Source organism: Gekko japonicus, unplaced genomic scaffold, assembly GCF_001447785.1.
Source record: "Gekko japonicus isolate JY-2015 unplaced genomic scaffold, Gekko_japonicus_V1.1 scaffold279, whole genome shotgun sequence".
NCBI classification, from domain to species: Eukaryota; Metazoa; Chordata; class Lepidosauria; order Squamata; family Gekkonidae; genus Gekko; species Gekko japonicus.
In genome coordinates this window covers 1221122-1236739 of record NW_015162485.1, presented here as the reverse complement: position 1 = coordinate 1236739, position 15618 = coordinate 1221122, and the positions used below count along the sequence as shown (strand labels likewise).

At 43.0% G+C, this 15618-nt stretch overlaps 2 protein-coding genes across 2 annotated transcripts in view; one reads left to right on the top strand and one right to left on the bottom strand.

The window, feature by feature from the left end:
- SPATA17 (spermatogenesis associated 17) overlaps positions 1–5273 on the bottom strand; it is a gene marked incomplete at its 3' end in the record, with an annotated part of 121462 nt that extends 116189 nt beyond the window's left edge. Inside the window, 3 exon segments of the mRNA XM_015405926.1 lie at positions 4788–4869; positions 4872–4957; positions 5152–5273. Of these exon segments, the coding sequence (XP_015261412.1) occupies positions 4788–4869; positions 4872–4957; positions 5152–5273 (290 nt within the window).
- The window catches only part of GPATCH2 (G-patch domain containing 2), a 158400-nt gene continuing 147935 nt past the window's right edge, over positions 5154–15618 (top strand). Inside the window, exons 1-2 of the mRNA XM_015405928.1 lie at positions 5154–5327; positions 12838–13551. Of these exons, the coding sequence (XP_015261414.1) occupies positions 5272–5327; positions 12838–13551 (770 nt within the window). The 5' untranslated portion in view covers positions 5154–5271. The remainder of the gene's footprint in view (positions 5328–12837; positions 13552–15618) is intronic.

The following is a 15618-nucleotide window of genomic DNA, read 5'->3' as shown; positions in this document are numbered from 1 at the left end:
TTCCAAAGCGTACCAATGTGTTCCTCAGGTCATTTGGAAGTAGAATACTTTTTCTGAATTCCCCTGAGTGTCCAGGAGTTCTAAAAGCAGTGTTATTGGATCTGTTTCCTTTGGATAAGAAAGCACTGGAAACTTATAGTGCCTTAGTAATCTTTACCTTATTTACAAATATATGTGCATGTCTACAGTTATTCAAAATGTGAAGCATTTAGGTGGTCTTTTACAATCACTGAATTAGCAACTCATCATCTTTAGCTGCCTATGAACCTTTTGAGAAACTGCGTACCTCTGTTTTCATTTAGAAATCTCAGTGCATTTCCATTGCCCTTCAGAAAGAAAGTATTCTAGGGGCGAGATCACATGCACAATTAGCCGCACCATAGGTGCGAATGCTGGGTGGATTTAAAGGGTGCAATCAGACACGAACATCTGGAAAGCACCCCGCACCCGTCGGCAACCCATTTTGCTCCGCCGCAGAGACACCGGGGAAAGTCCAGTAGCAAACAGGTTGCTATGGGCCACGGACAGACTTTCCCCTGTCTGATTGCTCCAGTGCACTCATGGCGTCGGGATGGTCTGATCAGGCCATCCCGACTCCGTGCCGTTGTTTTTTACTCCCTTCTCAGTATGCACATCATCGCACACTCCATAGGGAGCCCTCGGTGCTGAGATGCAATCCATCGATTCCCTATTTAAGGGAATCGGAAACAAACGGGGGGGGGGACCTGACTCACCCGTGGTTGTGTCTGAGCATGCAGTGGCTGCCCCCACAGCTTCAAAGGACTGTGTGATCTCACAACTGCGGGTCAAATTCCTCCGGAGGGAATAGCCTCGCTTCCCCCCCAATTTATCTTGTGTGTGTGACCACACCCTAGTAATCATTCAGTGTGATTCTTGTTACCAGTAACATATGTTTTTACACATCCTTCCTGTCAAAAAGTATCACTCTTATATGAAAACGACAGGCTGCCTTCTATCTATTGCCCAAGACGGGAGAGCGATCACTGTACAGTAAGAACATTCTCCACTGTGAGCTATTGCATCTCTTAGAAGTTACCTCCCTTGTCCAATGCGGCCATTTGATAAAAAGAGAGAGTCTACAGAGATGGAGGTAGAAAATCCCAAGAACATACGGAACGAGTACACCTTTCAAATATTCCTTGTACTACCTGAATTTATACCATGGCCAAGGAAGCACTGTGCATTCACTTCCTATTGCTTGTGTGTGTTTTCAGACTGGGGAGGCAGTAGAATGGCATTTTCCCCCAAAGAATCCCTTGACAGTGAGAACATCATTTTATATAGCTGCTCCCCAGCTTGCACTGCCTCCAGCTCTTCTCCTCCTGAGTTCACGTGCTAAGTGTGAACCTTAGCCAAGCTAAGGACAGGCAGCTCAAGGACAGCAAACTAAAAATCCCCCTCCCACCGCCAGTAAAGTGCTCTTTTCATCCACCTGATGGAGAAATCACTAATTTTAGATGGATTCAAAGAAGGGGTCCAAACTACTACCAATAACTGGAGTAGAAACTCTTTTCTTTTATTTACTGATCATAATCAAGGAATCTAGTCCTAAGAAAATTCAAGATACTGACAACTTTACAGACAAAAGCAAAAGCATATATAGGCAAAACTGAAATCAGGATCTTGCAGAACTTTTATGCCAATTACATAATGACAACTCAGTACTACATCAAACCTAAACCAATAGAAATACTTTAAAGAATATTACTACCTTATCTATTGTACACTACTAGCATAAGAAGAATCACCATCTGCTATGTTTAAGAAAACAGGATATGTGTTAAAGCACGGCTGTCAAACCTACAGCCCAAGGGCCAGAACCAGCCCTCCCAGGGCTTTAATCTGGCCCACAAGCAAGTGGTCAGAGGAAGAGAAGTGGAGGGAACCACTGTTTCAGCTACCATAGGCAGCATGCACTTTGGGGCTCTCTTTTCCTAACTTGAATGAACTGGATGGGGCTAAATACCCCTCCTGTCTTTCCGCACGCAAATCCCGCTCCCTCACTGCTTGGGTCTGCCTCTCCCCTCACCTTGCTACTGCACGTCTGTGTGAGTGTGAAGCAAACTTTGAATCTAGTGGCACCTTAAGACCAACATCGGCCCCTGCCACACGGGCAGGAAACTGCAGAGGAGAAGTGTGGCTGTTTGCCCCGGGGCAAACTAACATGCAGTAAAGCGATCAGACCTACTGTGGAGGTTCTGTGGAGGTACTGTGGAGGTTCCATGGCAAGGGAGAGGTGCCGATCACAACACACGCCTGCGCGCAATGAAGAAGCGCGCGGCGCGGCGAACTGGTTTTCTTTTTTTGTGTACACTACGAATGTGCATGCTCCGTTGGGTGCGTGTGCGCATCCACGGAGACGTGGGGGGAAAAAAACCCTTTTCCGCAAGGGGACATGGGCGGGCGCCGGATACCACCGGAAACGCGATCAGACGCCCACCCTTGCCCCGCAGTTTCTGGAAACTAGTACCTCCAAGGTACTAGTTTTTTGCTGCGCTTTTTCGGCAGGAAGCCTCAGTTGTGCCACGGAAGCACTACGCTTCCCAGATGTGCTGGTGAGATCGCGACCGGAAACTCCGCTTGTCTTCCGTATCTCTTGCGTGGCTAATGTTGCGTGTGACCGCAGCCAATGTTTTCTTCAAGGTATGAACTTTCCTGGGCCTTCCTACAGTGTGTGTATGTTCTGCTGGGCTTGTTCTGCAGTAGTTCTCCTGGGTGCAGCTGGGTCTGCTTCTACCTCCCCTCCCTCTTCCCCTCGCCTGGCTACTGTGTGGGCGTCTCTGTGTGTGCAAAGCAATGTTTGAGTCCAATGTTTGAGTCAAGATGTGAGCTCTCCTGTGCCTTGTTTCTCTCTTTCTGTGTGCGTTCTGTTGGGGTCCTTATGCTCCAGTTCTCCCAGGTGCAACTGGGTCTGCTTCCATCTCCCCTCCCTCTCCCCCTCACCTGGCTACCGCACATCTCTGTGTGTGCAAAACAAAGTTTGAGTCCAGTGGCATCTGACTGACAAAGTTTCCTTCAAGGTATGAGCTTTCCTGTGCCTTGCTACTGTGTGTGTGTTTGTTTTGTTGGGCTGGTTATGCCATGGTTCGTCTGGGTGCAACTGGGTCCGCCTCCCCCTCCCCCTCCTCTTCACTGTATTCCTGCTTGCCTCATAGGAGCTGTAGTTATTTTTCTGGGGAAGAGTAAAGTTTTGTAGACAAACATTCCAGTTTAGTTTTGTAGACTCCCCACCAGGCAGCACAGGGGCATCAGCAACAAAATATTGCAAGAATGTTAATGTTTTAAGCATGTTTGTATTTTAAGTAAAAAAATAATATATTTAATTGTGTTTGTCTGTGGCCTTTATAAAGTTTATATCTCTGCTACCCAGTGTTACATTTTATGATGCACGCGGCCTGGCCCAAAAAGGTCCCATTTATTTCAGTTCTGACCCTCATAACAAATGAGTTTAACACCCCTTTGTTAAAGGTTACTTTGCCCTATGAGGTGATGAAAGCTACACTATGGCTTTTTCACATTTCACCTTTCTCCCCCTTTGCCCACCTTGAGGAGCTATTTGCTTCCCTGTAAGAAAGGCATCATGAAAATGAAATAAGAACATCAATAAATGCCCAATGCTCTCCTCAAGAGAGCTCCATCAAATGCATTTTTCAAATAAGGACAGATAGAACAGGGGTGCCTGGAAAGGGAAGCATTCTAGAAATAAATCTAGTTGTACTTCTCCTTGCTCTGAAGTCCCAGACCCATTTCCTTCTTTGCCCTGCCCCCCCCCAATAAACTCCAGTCCCTCCACCACCACTCTTAATTCAACAGAATAGACCGCAGTTCCTAATCATTTATTCAAGTAACTTTTGTGCACCATTTTGTACAGTGCAACCCTAGTACCTCTGCAGAAAAACCTTCTTGAGTAATTCAATTTTTCATTGTCTGCAGAAAGCCAGGAGAGTGTGAGCTTTCCTGACCTCCTCAGGCAGGCCATTCCATAAGTTGGGAACCCCAACAGAGAAAGCACTTGCATGGGCAGTTATTGATTTTGACCATTTGCAAGATGGCACCAACAGAAGCGCCTGCTGACATACGAGGAGAAGTGGTTCCACAGATAAGAGGGACCAGAAACATGTTTGTATGTGATAGCCAATACCTTAAACTGAGCTCTAGAACAGATGGACAGCCAATGGAGTGTCTGCATGCTCCATCTATTTCCTGATAACAGTCAAGCCATGGCATTCTATGCAAGTTTACTGTAAGTAGGATCCCATTATGTAATTTTTGCACCACTTATGTGTCATGTTAACACTTGTGCTATGCTTCAGTTCTTTCTTGTAGAAATCTGGTGGATCCAGACATCTACAACCCTAGTCCATTGCTTACCGAATGCCTCATTTTGTTGATTGTACTGACTCACGACATGTAATCCACACTGAGTCCCTCTAAGAAAGGTGGATTATAAATAATATAAATAAAGCATACTGCATATTAAGTACATTTACGTGTTCCTTTACATGCACATTTAGCTATTGCTTTCTTATATTACTTTAACTGGATAAAAGAGTCTGCTTACATGGCTTAGAAGTGCCCTTTTGAACTCCTTTCCTGCCACCTCCCCACTGCAGTGAAATTCCTTAACAAACAAACAAACAAAAGTTTTGAAACACTGCTATCAGTAACATAAAGACAGCCCGACGGGAAGATCGTCCCAGGACATGCGTGCTGTGCGGACGATCAGGCCCTTAAGAGACTACAAGAGCTGTGGGGGTCGCAGTTACCTGTTCCTCTGGAAAAACTCCTCCTTGAAGCCAGGCAACCTCCCTTGCAGCCTGACCAAGGTGGCCATCTTCCCCCCGCCCCTCCGGCTCCCATGGATGGTATACAAGCTGTCGTCATAGCAACCGGGCTGTACCACACGAGCCGGGACCGGGGGAGCACGGAATGTATCCTCTCTCACGTGTTCTCGTTCACGGGGAGGAAGGAGAGGAAGCCGAACACGCCCAGGGGTTGGGGAGACGAATGAGGCCGGAGGCGCAATAAGTCTTCCGAAGAAATCTCTGTGGTGCTGCCGCTTCCCGTTCCTGCTAGCAATGGTCGAGCCGTGTTTCCTTCCAGCGTCTCGGCTGCTTCCGGGATACCAACATGGGGGTGTGAAAGGCTCCGCCGCCGCCGGAGAGTGGTCCGGTGGACTGTCGCCTTCCCGAATCTCTGCGAAGCGGCACCCGTCTCCTCAGGGAGCGGCCGACGGCTGGGGCCGGGTACATGTTCCGGGTGGCTGAGCCCAACCCGAGTAGACCTCCGGCCGCCAGGAAGAGCTGGTGAGGGGCGGGGAGAGAAGGGAGAGGGTGGCAGGAAAAGGGAAGGCCCGGGCCCACTGGGCGGGGGAGGGCTTCGGATTGAGCCCTTCTACACATGAAAGGCTGAGGGACAAACCGGCTCAGCCAGTGGGTTTCCAGATGACGAAGAAAAGAAAAAGACGTTCTTTAGTAGTCACCCGGGGAAACTACAGCGTGCAGATGATGCATCGTTATTAGCACCTAATGGGTGCCCATCAAGCTGCTTCCTGAGGCCAGATTCAGGGGCTGGTTGAAATGCCGGCAACCCTGTCTGTAAGCGCTCTAGTGATAAAATGAAGAGGTGGGTTTAAAAAGAAATGAAGCCCCCAGAGGCTGCAGCAGGTTAAGACCAGGGAGGAGAATGGCACCAGTAGAGGCAGGTAGGCCCTTCAGGGTGCAATGGGAGTGTAGATCCCTTGGGACAGGTAGGAAGAGGTTTCTGGGGCTAGGTGCCTTCTGTGTATGTTGTTGGAAGGCTTGTGGGTATGTGTGGAACGAGTGTGGCTGTGAAGGGGGGGGGATGCTCTTAGGTGGGAATCAGCAGCACCTTTTCATCACAAGGTTGGCCTTTTCGGTATTACTTGTGCTGTCTGCCTAGGAGAGCCTTTCTACTGAGCATGCTGTGTTTGTGGGAGCATGATTAGTAGCAGCAACTGAAATTATATATATTTTTTTATTTTGCCTTTTGCTGTGCATTGACATATTTAACAGCTATAAGCAGGAAAGCAGGGGGAGGAATAAAATATAACTGGATCAGGATAGAAATGGGTGAAGAATGAATAATTGTATTTTATTGTGAAAATGTAGGATTTGTAAGAGCAGTAGATCTTGCAAGGAGAGGGAATGCTTAGCATTTTCTGCTGTAAGCAGTAACGTAGTTGAAATATATTCCTCAGTGCAGGGTAGGCAGAGGGGCAAAGATTTCTGTGATTATAGTTAAAATTGTTTCTAAATTTTGCCACCTTTCTATACAAAAAATCACAAAAAAGCACAGAAGGGAAACTAAAACAATATATGAACTATTAACAGAATAAAATGATATAATATCAACCAAAGTCAGGAATATTTGTAAACAAACAAGGTTTTCTTTAACTTATTTATTTAAACTATTGTATCTTGCTTTTCCCAAATGAAATCAAGGGTGACAGTGAATAAAAAATGAATTCCATGTAGTCTGAGCCTGCCAGCAGGGAGGGCAGGGTATAAATAGAAATAATAAATAAATAAATAGTCCATGGTGAATGCAACCAGGGAGTCAAAGTTTATGGCCTAGGATTGTGGAAAGAGAAATGTGGAAGAGGGCATGTGGATGGAAATAAGAGCTGCAACATAAAGCACTGACAGTGTGATATGTCCACAAAGAACTATTGTGGAGTGGACTGCAGAGGCTGATAATAACTGTACCTCACCCCTACACTGGTTTAACCATGATGGCCACCTGAAGACCAGCACATACAACTAGATCATAGTATGAAAGCAAGTTATTCACTTGTATCCTGTCACTCTCTGTTAGGTTGCATCCCTATCCCATGATTCTTGGGCATGGAAATATTTATCTTTCTCATAGCTCCAGGAGTGTAAGTAATAAGGATGGGGATGCCTTTCAGATACTCAGAATATGTAAATATCTTGTATTTTCTCCCTCTTTATCATCAGCCAGCACTGCATTTCTTTTGTTGTTCTGAGGCTTTTCTAACCTTGGAAGGAAGAAATTTCTCTTCTTCACATTTTGCTCTTCTACCTGTTTAATGGAGCTGCGGTGGCTCAAGTGGTTAAGAGGCTGAGCTGCAGGCTGTGGAAGGTCGGTAGTTCAGCAGTTCGAGACCCGAGTGTGCCGCATGACGGAGTGAGCTCCCGTCTCTAGTTCCAGCTCCTGCCAACCTAGCAGTTTGAAACCAAGAAATTGCAGGTAGATAAATAGGTACCACTTCGGTGGGAAGGTAGCAGCGTTCCGTGCGCCTCGGTGTTTAGTCATGCCGGCCACATGACCACGGAAATGTCTTCGGACGGCGCTGGCTCTTCGGCTTTGAAACGGAGATGAGCACCGCAATCCTAGAGTCGGATTCGACTGACTTTCGAGCAAGGGAACCTTTACCTTTACCTTTACCTTTTTACCTGTTTAATGGGAAAAGGAAATACCTCTATTACAGCACTTCCACTGCCATGAAAAATCAGGAACACAGTGAAGCTTGTGTCATTGTATAGCTATACTGTACAGACATTTTGATCCCAGATGCTTACATATGTCATGAACAGATATATTAAACAAATGTACAGACATTTTGATCCCAGATGCTTACCAGTGTCATGAACAGATATATTATTAAACAATGCCCATATGATAAGTGTCCATCTGTTACTACAGTAATGTCAGTGATTTTCATTTCAGTTCCTACAAAAAGTGTTGTATACCTTAACCCAGGGTGTCAAACTCATTTGTTATGAGGGCTGGCTCTGACATAAATGAGACCTTGTGTGTCGTAAAAGGTAATGCCAGGTGGCAGTGATAAAAACTTTATTAAGGACACAGACAAACACAATTAAATATTTTTTAAACTTTAAATAACACATTTCCAGTGAATTCGACACCCCTGCCTTAACCTGTAGTCTGCTGTGCTAGACAAAAACAAATAAGATTGGGAATTAGGCTGTTGCTCTAGCTGTGAAATTGCATGGATGAAGCTGGTCAAGACTTCCCAAAGGGATATCATGGCAGAGGAAAGGGCTTCAGTACTTTGTGTATGCCTGTGATATGTCCAACAGTATCCTTGCTTGTGCCAATATATTATCACAAAATGTACTAGTCCTAAAACAGAAATATCAGTAAAAAATGTTAAGCAACATTAAATGTGTAACATGCATATATTATTGATCCGCACATCCTGTTGCACCTGATTACTTGTTTACAGGCTGCAGTGTGAAGTAAACAAAAACTAGGCAGGAAATGAATGAGGAATCCACAGAATGGTCCTCATGCTCTAGGCTTGTTTTTCACCATATGTTGCATTAAGCATTTGAGGTGGGCAGAAATTCATATGTTTCCTGAGCAAATATTCATAATACTTGTTTGCTATGACATAATAGACTGGTTTGCAACTAAGCAGTACCTTTAGTTCAGTCTAAAACATTTGGTCATGTAACCATCAGAGACTGCAGAATTGATATGTTTGGAAATTAGAGATAGTGTTCTTCTTAGGACAAAAATAGTAGGCAATCACATTGGTCCATAGTGCCAAAACACAAACCATGGAATAGCTTTTATAAAGACCAACCAAGATAACATGAGACTGAAAGGTAACTTTCTGGTCTCATAAAGGACTTTTGCTTGCAGAAGAGGGGGGAGGGCAGTTTTTGCCTACTCTTGCCTCTCACTGCATCCATGATTTTCCTAAGGGTCCACTATCCCATGGGGTGCATTCTCAGGGGGCATAAATAATTGCAGCGGGAGGTGGAGGCAGGCAAAGTATCACCTACAGCACAGTTCTGCTTTCATTGCATCGTATCCAAGACACTGCATGCAAGCTTTTGAGTTCTCTGGAACTCTTCATAGGCTGGGTGTTGTTGTGTTTTTGTTTTTTAAAAAAGAAGAGGAAAAGGAGATGGAGAAAAATAAAAGACTCAGGCTGTGTTCTTAATGCTTCATTCTTTTTGTTAGTTGGGGTTCTTATCGGATGCAGGTACTGTAAAGTCAACATAGGCGCATGGAGCCAAGACATGACATCCAGTATCTTTGGTTTCAGAGTGTGGCTAGTATCTGGTTGCACCCTTGGCATGCTGGAAACAAGGAGCAAAAAAATGAAAGCCATAGCCCTGACCTGGATAGCCCAGGCAAGCCTGATCCCGTCAGATCTCAGAAGCTAAGCAGGGTCGACTCTGGCAAGTACTTGGATGGGAGACCTTCTTGAAATACCAGAGGTGGGAGATGGGGGCAGGCTTTACTCAGCCACATCTCTGAATATCCTCCAGGCCCCCAGTAGGGATCAGTCACCAGAAGTTGCCATGGCTTCCAGGTGCATACACACTCATGCACACACACATACATGCATGTAGAAAATACCAAAAGGGGGGGGGGCATCCAATTGCAGACATAACAAACAATAGATGATCAGATGTTGGGTGGCTTCAGTTTTTTCTCTTGGATCCCAGTGTGCCAAGGGGGTTACCTGATACTAGCCCTGACTTGTGCCCATTAATGTCAGCAAACCATTCTGTGCTGAATGAAGGTTATGGCCTAAAATGTTTTATCTTCACAGTGCTGTATTATTTTGTTTGGTCTTACTTGGTTTGTGTTTCTGGAGCTGTCTCTTTGGCTCTTTCTGTACAACACTTGGAAGAATAGTAAGCAAGATCACTTGCTTGGAAACTTATCTATGCTTATTTTGAAGTAAGTCCCATTGAACAATGTAGGACTTTCTTCTGAGTGAAAGTGCATAACATTAAATTTGACATCCAGTTTTAAGTCACCACAGGGTTTAATTTGATCAGGCAAACCATGTTGTAGAATAATAATACCTTACTCTCTTTAGGATTGTTGAAGGATGTGGTTAGTGTGTTGGGTCTTTAGAGATAAATCTAGTGCCAGAATTGGTACGGTATTGTTCGGGAGAGGTAGGATGGAGTTTTACATTAGCAGAGGAATGGAGAGAGGAAAGACATAAGTTGGGTAGAAGAGCATAGATCTGAAATAATTTCTTGAAAATCTATAGGTGCTTGGAAGTGGTAGGCTGAGGCACAGTGAGATGTGTATATGTGCCTGGTAGATTAGGCAGTTCAAAAATGTTAATATTATACTTTTTAGAAATATAGTCATCTGTCCAGAAGCTATGTGTAAAATGATGTACAATAGATGATCAGATGTTGGGTGGCTTCAGTTTTTTCTCTTGGATCCCAGTGTGCCAAGGGGGTTACCTGATACTAGCCCTGACTTGTGCCCATTAATGTCAGCAAACCATTCTGTGCTGAATGAAGGTTATGGCCTAAAATGTTTTATCTTCACAGTGCTGTATTATTTTGTTTGGTCTTACTTGGTTTGTGTTTCTGGAGCTGTCTCTTTGGCTCTTTCTGTACAACACTTGGAAGAATAGTAAGCAAGATCACTTGCTTGGAAACTTATCTATGCTTATTTTGAAGTAAGTCCCATTGAACAATGTAGGACTTTCTTCTGAGTGAAAGTGCATAACATTAAACTTGACATCCAGTTTTAAGTCACCACAGGGTTTAATTTGATCAGGCAAACCATGTTGTAGAATAATAATACCTTACTCTCTTTAGGATTGTTGAAGGATGTGGTTAGTGTGTTGGGTCTTTAGAGATAAATCTAGTGCCAGAATTGGTACGGTATTGTTCGGGAGAGGTAGGATGGAGTTTTACATTAGCAGAGGAATGGAGAGAGGAAAGACATAAGTTGGGTAGAAGAGCATAGATCTGAAATAATTTCTTTAAAATCTATAGGTGCTTGGAAGTGGTAGGCTGAGGCACAGTGAGATGTGTATATGTGCCTGGTAGATTAGGCAGTTCAAAAATGTTAATATTATACTTTTTAGAAATATAGTCATCTGTCCAGAAGCTATGTGTAAAATGATGTATGCTCTGAGTAATGTATCTGGCTTACATTTATTTATTTATTTATTTACTTACTTACTTCAAAAATATTTCACCTTTCTCTCCAGTGAGTACCCAAAGCAGCTTATATTGTTCCCCTCCATTTTATTTTTACAACAGCCCTGTGAGGTAGGTGAGGCTGAGTGTCTGTGACTGGCCCGAGGTCATCCAGCAATCTTCCATGGCCAAGCCGAGATTTGAACCTCGGTCACACAGATCCTTGTTGTACAGTCCAGCCACTACACCATGCTGGCTCTCACACTTGTTGAACCTCATCATAGACTAGCTGCTTTTAAACTAGCTGTGATAATATCTGTGTTCTGTAAGGTGTTTGTTCATCTGCATAGGGAAGTGATGGTACTAACAGGCAATAAGTATTGTTTAAGCCAGCCCATAGTTATGCAAGTATACACTTTCAGGGACTGTCCTGGGAGCTGGTGAAACAGAAGATGGTACACTGATAGAATTATTCCTTCCCACAATCTGTTGAATCCTTGCTTGACTATTCTCTTCCACGATACAAGTTTGTAAGTGACACTTACTCAGCTGAATGCTTGAATCTGGAAATAAAGTCCTGTGTTTATTTATCTGAAATACTTTGGGGCCATCTTTCTCCCAACACAGTTGTGCCCCTTTTGTCTACTAAAAGTTTTTAGAAGGGTTTTTGTTTGTTTGTTGCAGTTACAATCCTTTAGCTAAATTGGTACCTTTCCAATAAAATTATTGTGCTCTGTTGTTGCGTGTAAATAAAAAAAGAAAACTGTTGCCTTGGAATCTATGCAGTCATAAAAGAACTCTCTTGTGAGATATTATTTTAGTGAATTGCCCTGCATTCATTCATCCCAGTCTGATCAAACTCCTGTGGTATCGCAAGGCATGTGCCTTGGTGAACTGGAGCTTATTTATAGTATTCACCTGCATATGGATGTCAGATTGAATTGGAGCTTGATCAAATTGGGAAGTTTTACATCTGACTTCATGCAAGAAGAGAGGTGGAAGAAGCGAAGGGCATGCTGCTAGCAAAGCAACTATCTGTCCCACATAACTGGAGTTGAATTGCAGCTTGCTGTGTGGTCTGAATGCAGCCCAGGTGTCCACGGACTTTGGCTTGCCTTACTAATTGTCCATTATTTGTGGAAATCATTGACTCATTCCTTTCTTGTGTCCTTGGCAAATGCCAAAGGATTATGGTGGCTGTGGTCTGTCTCATGCTGGCTTGCCAGAGATTTGTGCTGCTTCTGTAAAAGTTCCAAGCAAAACTAAATGAGACTCAGCTCCTCTCCTAGAGTCCCATGGTGCATGCAGAGAGTGTTAGAGGGGGTAGTAGAGCCTTGTTTTTACATACCACAGGGTTTCAAAGTGAGAAACAGTCTTGCCATTTCTCCGGGGCCTAAGAAGTTACTGGAGATGGGATAAACTGCTTCTTATCTTCTCTGAAGTTTTGTATAAATTAGAAATAGTATCCTATCCCAAATCCTCTGTGTACCTGAGGACTTGGAGGGGAGAAGAGCAAGTTTGTTTTTGCAGGGCTCCTGTAGAAAACAGAAGTGATGTTTCTGTCTGGAAAGATGGACCTCTTCCTTTTATATTCTGTGTAGTTCATAGAGAATTGTTGTGGAGCAGTTGTCATGGGGAGAACGTGTTGCCATCAGTAACCCTGTAGGTCAAATTTGTGAACCCTATAGGTCAAAAGTTATGTATTCAATTTTTTACTGTACCTAATGTCAAAAATAGAACAGTTTTAGCTAAAATGGGCTTTTCGGTTTTTTTAAAAAAATTGCTAGAATTAGAATATCTAATTGTGATTTTAATTATTAATCAAGTATTTTTTCATGCTGTTTTTTATAACTGGAAATTCTTTGTCAACCCCACTCCCACTCCCCAAATACAGGCATTTCAGTAAGACTATGGAGGAACTAGTTCATGATCTGGTCTCGGCACTGGAGGAAAGTTCGGAACAAGCAAGAGGGGGCTTTGCAGACACAGGAGATCACTCGCGCAGCGTCTCTTGTCTTCTAAAACGTCAGGCCAGAAAGCGAAGGGGCCGAAAAAGACGTTCATTTAACACCCATCACCCATGGGAGACTGGCCATTGTTTGAGTGAAGGCTCTGATTCCAGCCTTGAAGAACCAAACAAGGATTATAGAGAGAATCATGCCAATAATAAGAAAGACCATAGTGATTCTGATGATCAATTGCTGGTTGCAAAACGCAGGCCATCTTCAAATTTAAACAACCTCAGAGGTAAAAGGCCTCTATGGCATGAACCTGATCTAGCAGTTGACAATTTAGGAAATAGGACTCTGCGTAGAAGGCGAAAGGTGAAACGAATGGCAATTGACCTACCTTCAGAAGTAACAAACACACTGACTTTACCCCAGCAGCAGGATATTAGGGATCAAGAAATGGACAATGACAACAGATCTTGCCAGCATCAAGAACTAATAAAGAGCAAAGTTAAAAAAAGGAAACTCACTGCAAGTAGGCAAGGACCAGAAATTTTGGATGAAGGGGTAGTCATAGAGAATGATGAAATCAACCAGGCAAACAAGGATAAAATGGAATATGAGGAACAAAAGGGCTCGGATGAAAACATGAGTGACAGGTTACTTTCCATTTTTCATTTAATGCTAATTGAAAAGCAGCTTTGTTTGACTTGCAAGTATCGCTATGTTTATGCCAAAGTGTTTTTCCCGTATTCTATGATTAAAATGTAATAACAATGTGTGTGTACCATCTAATACCATTTGGAGACTTCCTTTTACAGTTATATATTTCAGCTCCTGATATCAGCGTTTTAATTTTGAAAGTTTGTTTTCTGCAATGTACTTTTCTTGTATTATTTCACAGATAACATTTGCATTATCTCTGAAAAATCCCGGGTGGTGGCTTGGTCATTTACAGTGTAATCCTGTGCAGAGTTACTTCAATCTACGTCTATCGCACTGTTAGTAACTTTAGCCTTATAAGGTCCATACATTGCAAAGCTTCAGCATTTATCTGTGTCTCAGGCACAGAAGGGTCTGTCTCAACAGTTGCTGCCTAATATTCCTTAATTTAGGATGCTGAGAATTAATCTTGAGTCTTTCAGCCTGGAAGACTTGTTCTACCTTTGACCTATTTTACCGGTGAAAGTCTGTGGCTTGGGGGCAGAGCATGCTCATTCTTCCCCCTTCTCACCCCTCTAGTAAGCCTTGACTCACTTTTGCATGTCTGACCAAGCCAAAATAAGTATTTGCAGTTTGCAGCTACGTTGATTGCAGCTCTGTTCGTACTTCAGATGTTTTATTGTCCATTTTGTGCCCTGTGCTAGCAGATCATAAGTCAGTAAGAATCCTGTAACTCAAGAGCTTTGCTTGCAGGAACTTATTCTTCTGCATGCTAACTTCTGCATGCTAACAATTTAGGAGGGACCTCATTTGTGCTAAAAGCATGTTCATACTAGTCTCAAGAACAGTAGTCTCAAGAACAGTAAAGTGGAAAATGTGGAAGTTGGTCAAGGACATACATGTAGAGTTATTTCACATTTTATGGTCATTCTCATACCTTTGGGAGTCAAGAGAGGAGACATTATCAAATCTCAATTTTGTTCATGTATTTTTATTCCAGGGTTACTTTTAAACTGCATAACTCTGTCTACCATACTATATTTGCACCTTTGATATAGCATCAACATTTCCCCTGAACTGATATTATGGTCCTGCTAAGTAAGTTTAATCATTGTTGAATACAGTATTAAATAGCAAATGGTAATAAATTAAAGTACTAAGCTGTTGATTTAAAAAGCCAATAATGATAGAAGATGTCTTCTGCACAAAGAAATTCTGGCAGACCTGCATTGAGCAGAAGCTCTCTAATTTGATGTTAACTTTGGAGGATGTTGCATTTTGAATATAATGTACTTGAAGTAGGGTTTCCTCAGGTCACCCAAGCAGGTAGATGGCACAAATATGACAAGGTGTTTCCTAACAGGTACAGGGGCCAGACTGCTTAGGGTTTTATATGTTAATGACAGCAATTTGAATTACATGCAGAAAGCTGTCATATGATCCCACATAAGATGAGTTATAGTATGGTGGTCTAATGGAAGAACCTGCATGATCTTAAAGAGCAGCCCCACCTAAAGTTTATTTCAGTGTTCAATTGTGGAGGATTACAAAAGGATATATAGTGGCTGCTAGACCTCCAAATGTGAGTGGACCAAAGGAAGCTTGTGAAAAGCACTACCTGCCAGAGCTGCCACTGGCGTCTCTAGGTGCAGTTCTGAAATAACCCCTGAAATGCTTCTCAGTTGTCCTTTAGTGGTTGTGAGTGAGCACAACTAGATATTACAGTGTTGTCTAAGGCATTCTCTTTACAGATTGTCACTAGAACTGACATACTTTAATATGTTTTATACCTGTTCATGTACAATGGGCTAAAGTACCATAATTCACAAAGATCTGTATGCCTAATTTCATGATTACATTTATAAATAGCTTTGTTAGGATTGCAGTAGTGTATTTTCCTTTTAGAGCATTGTGAGGTTGTATAGCTACTTTTTATTTTCTATTTTCTGATGGAACCGATCTCCTTACTTTTGGCATTCATACAGCAGAAAAAGTTGTTCCCTATGGGTAATATATACTTCAGACACTAAATTTCAGGTTTTAGTGGTGGGGTAAGAAAATAT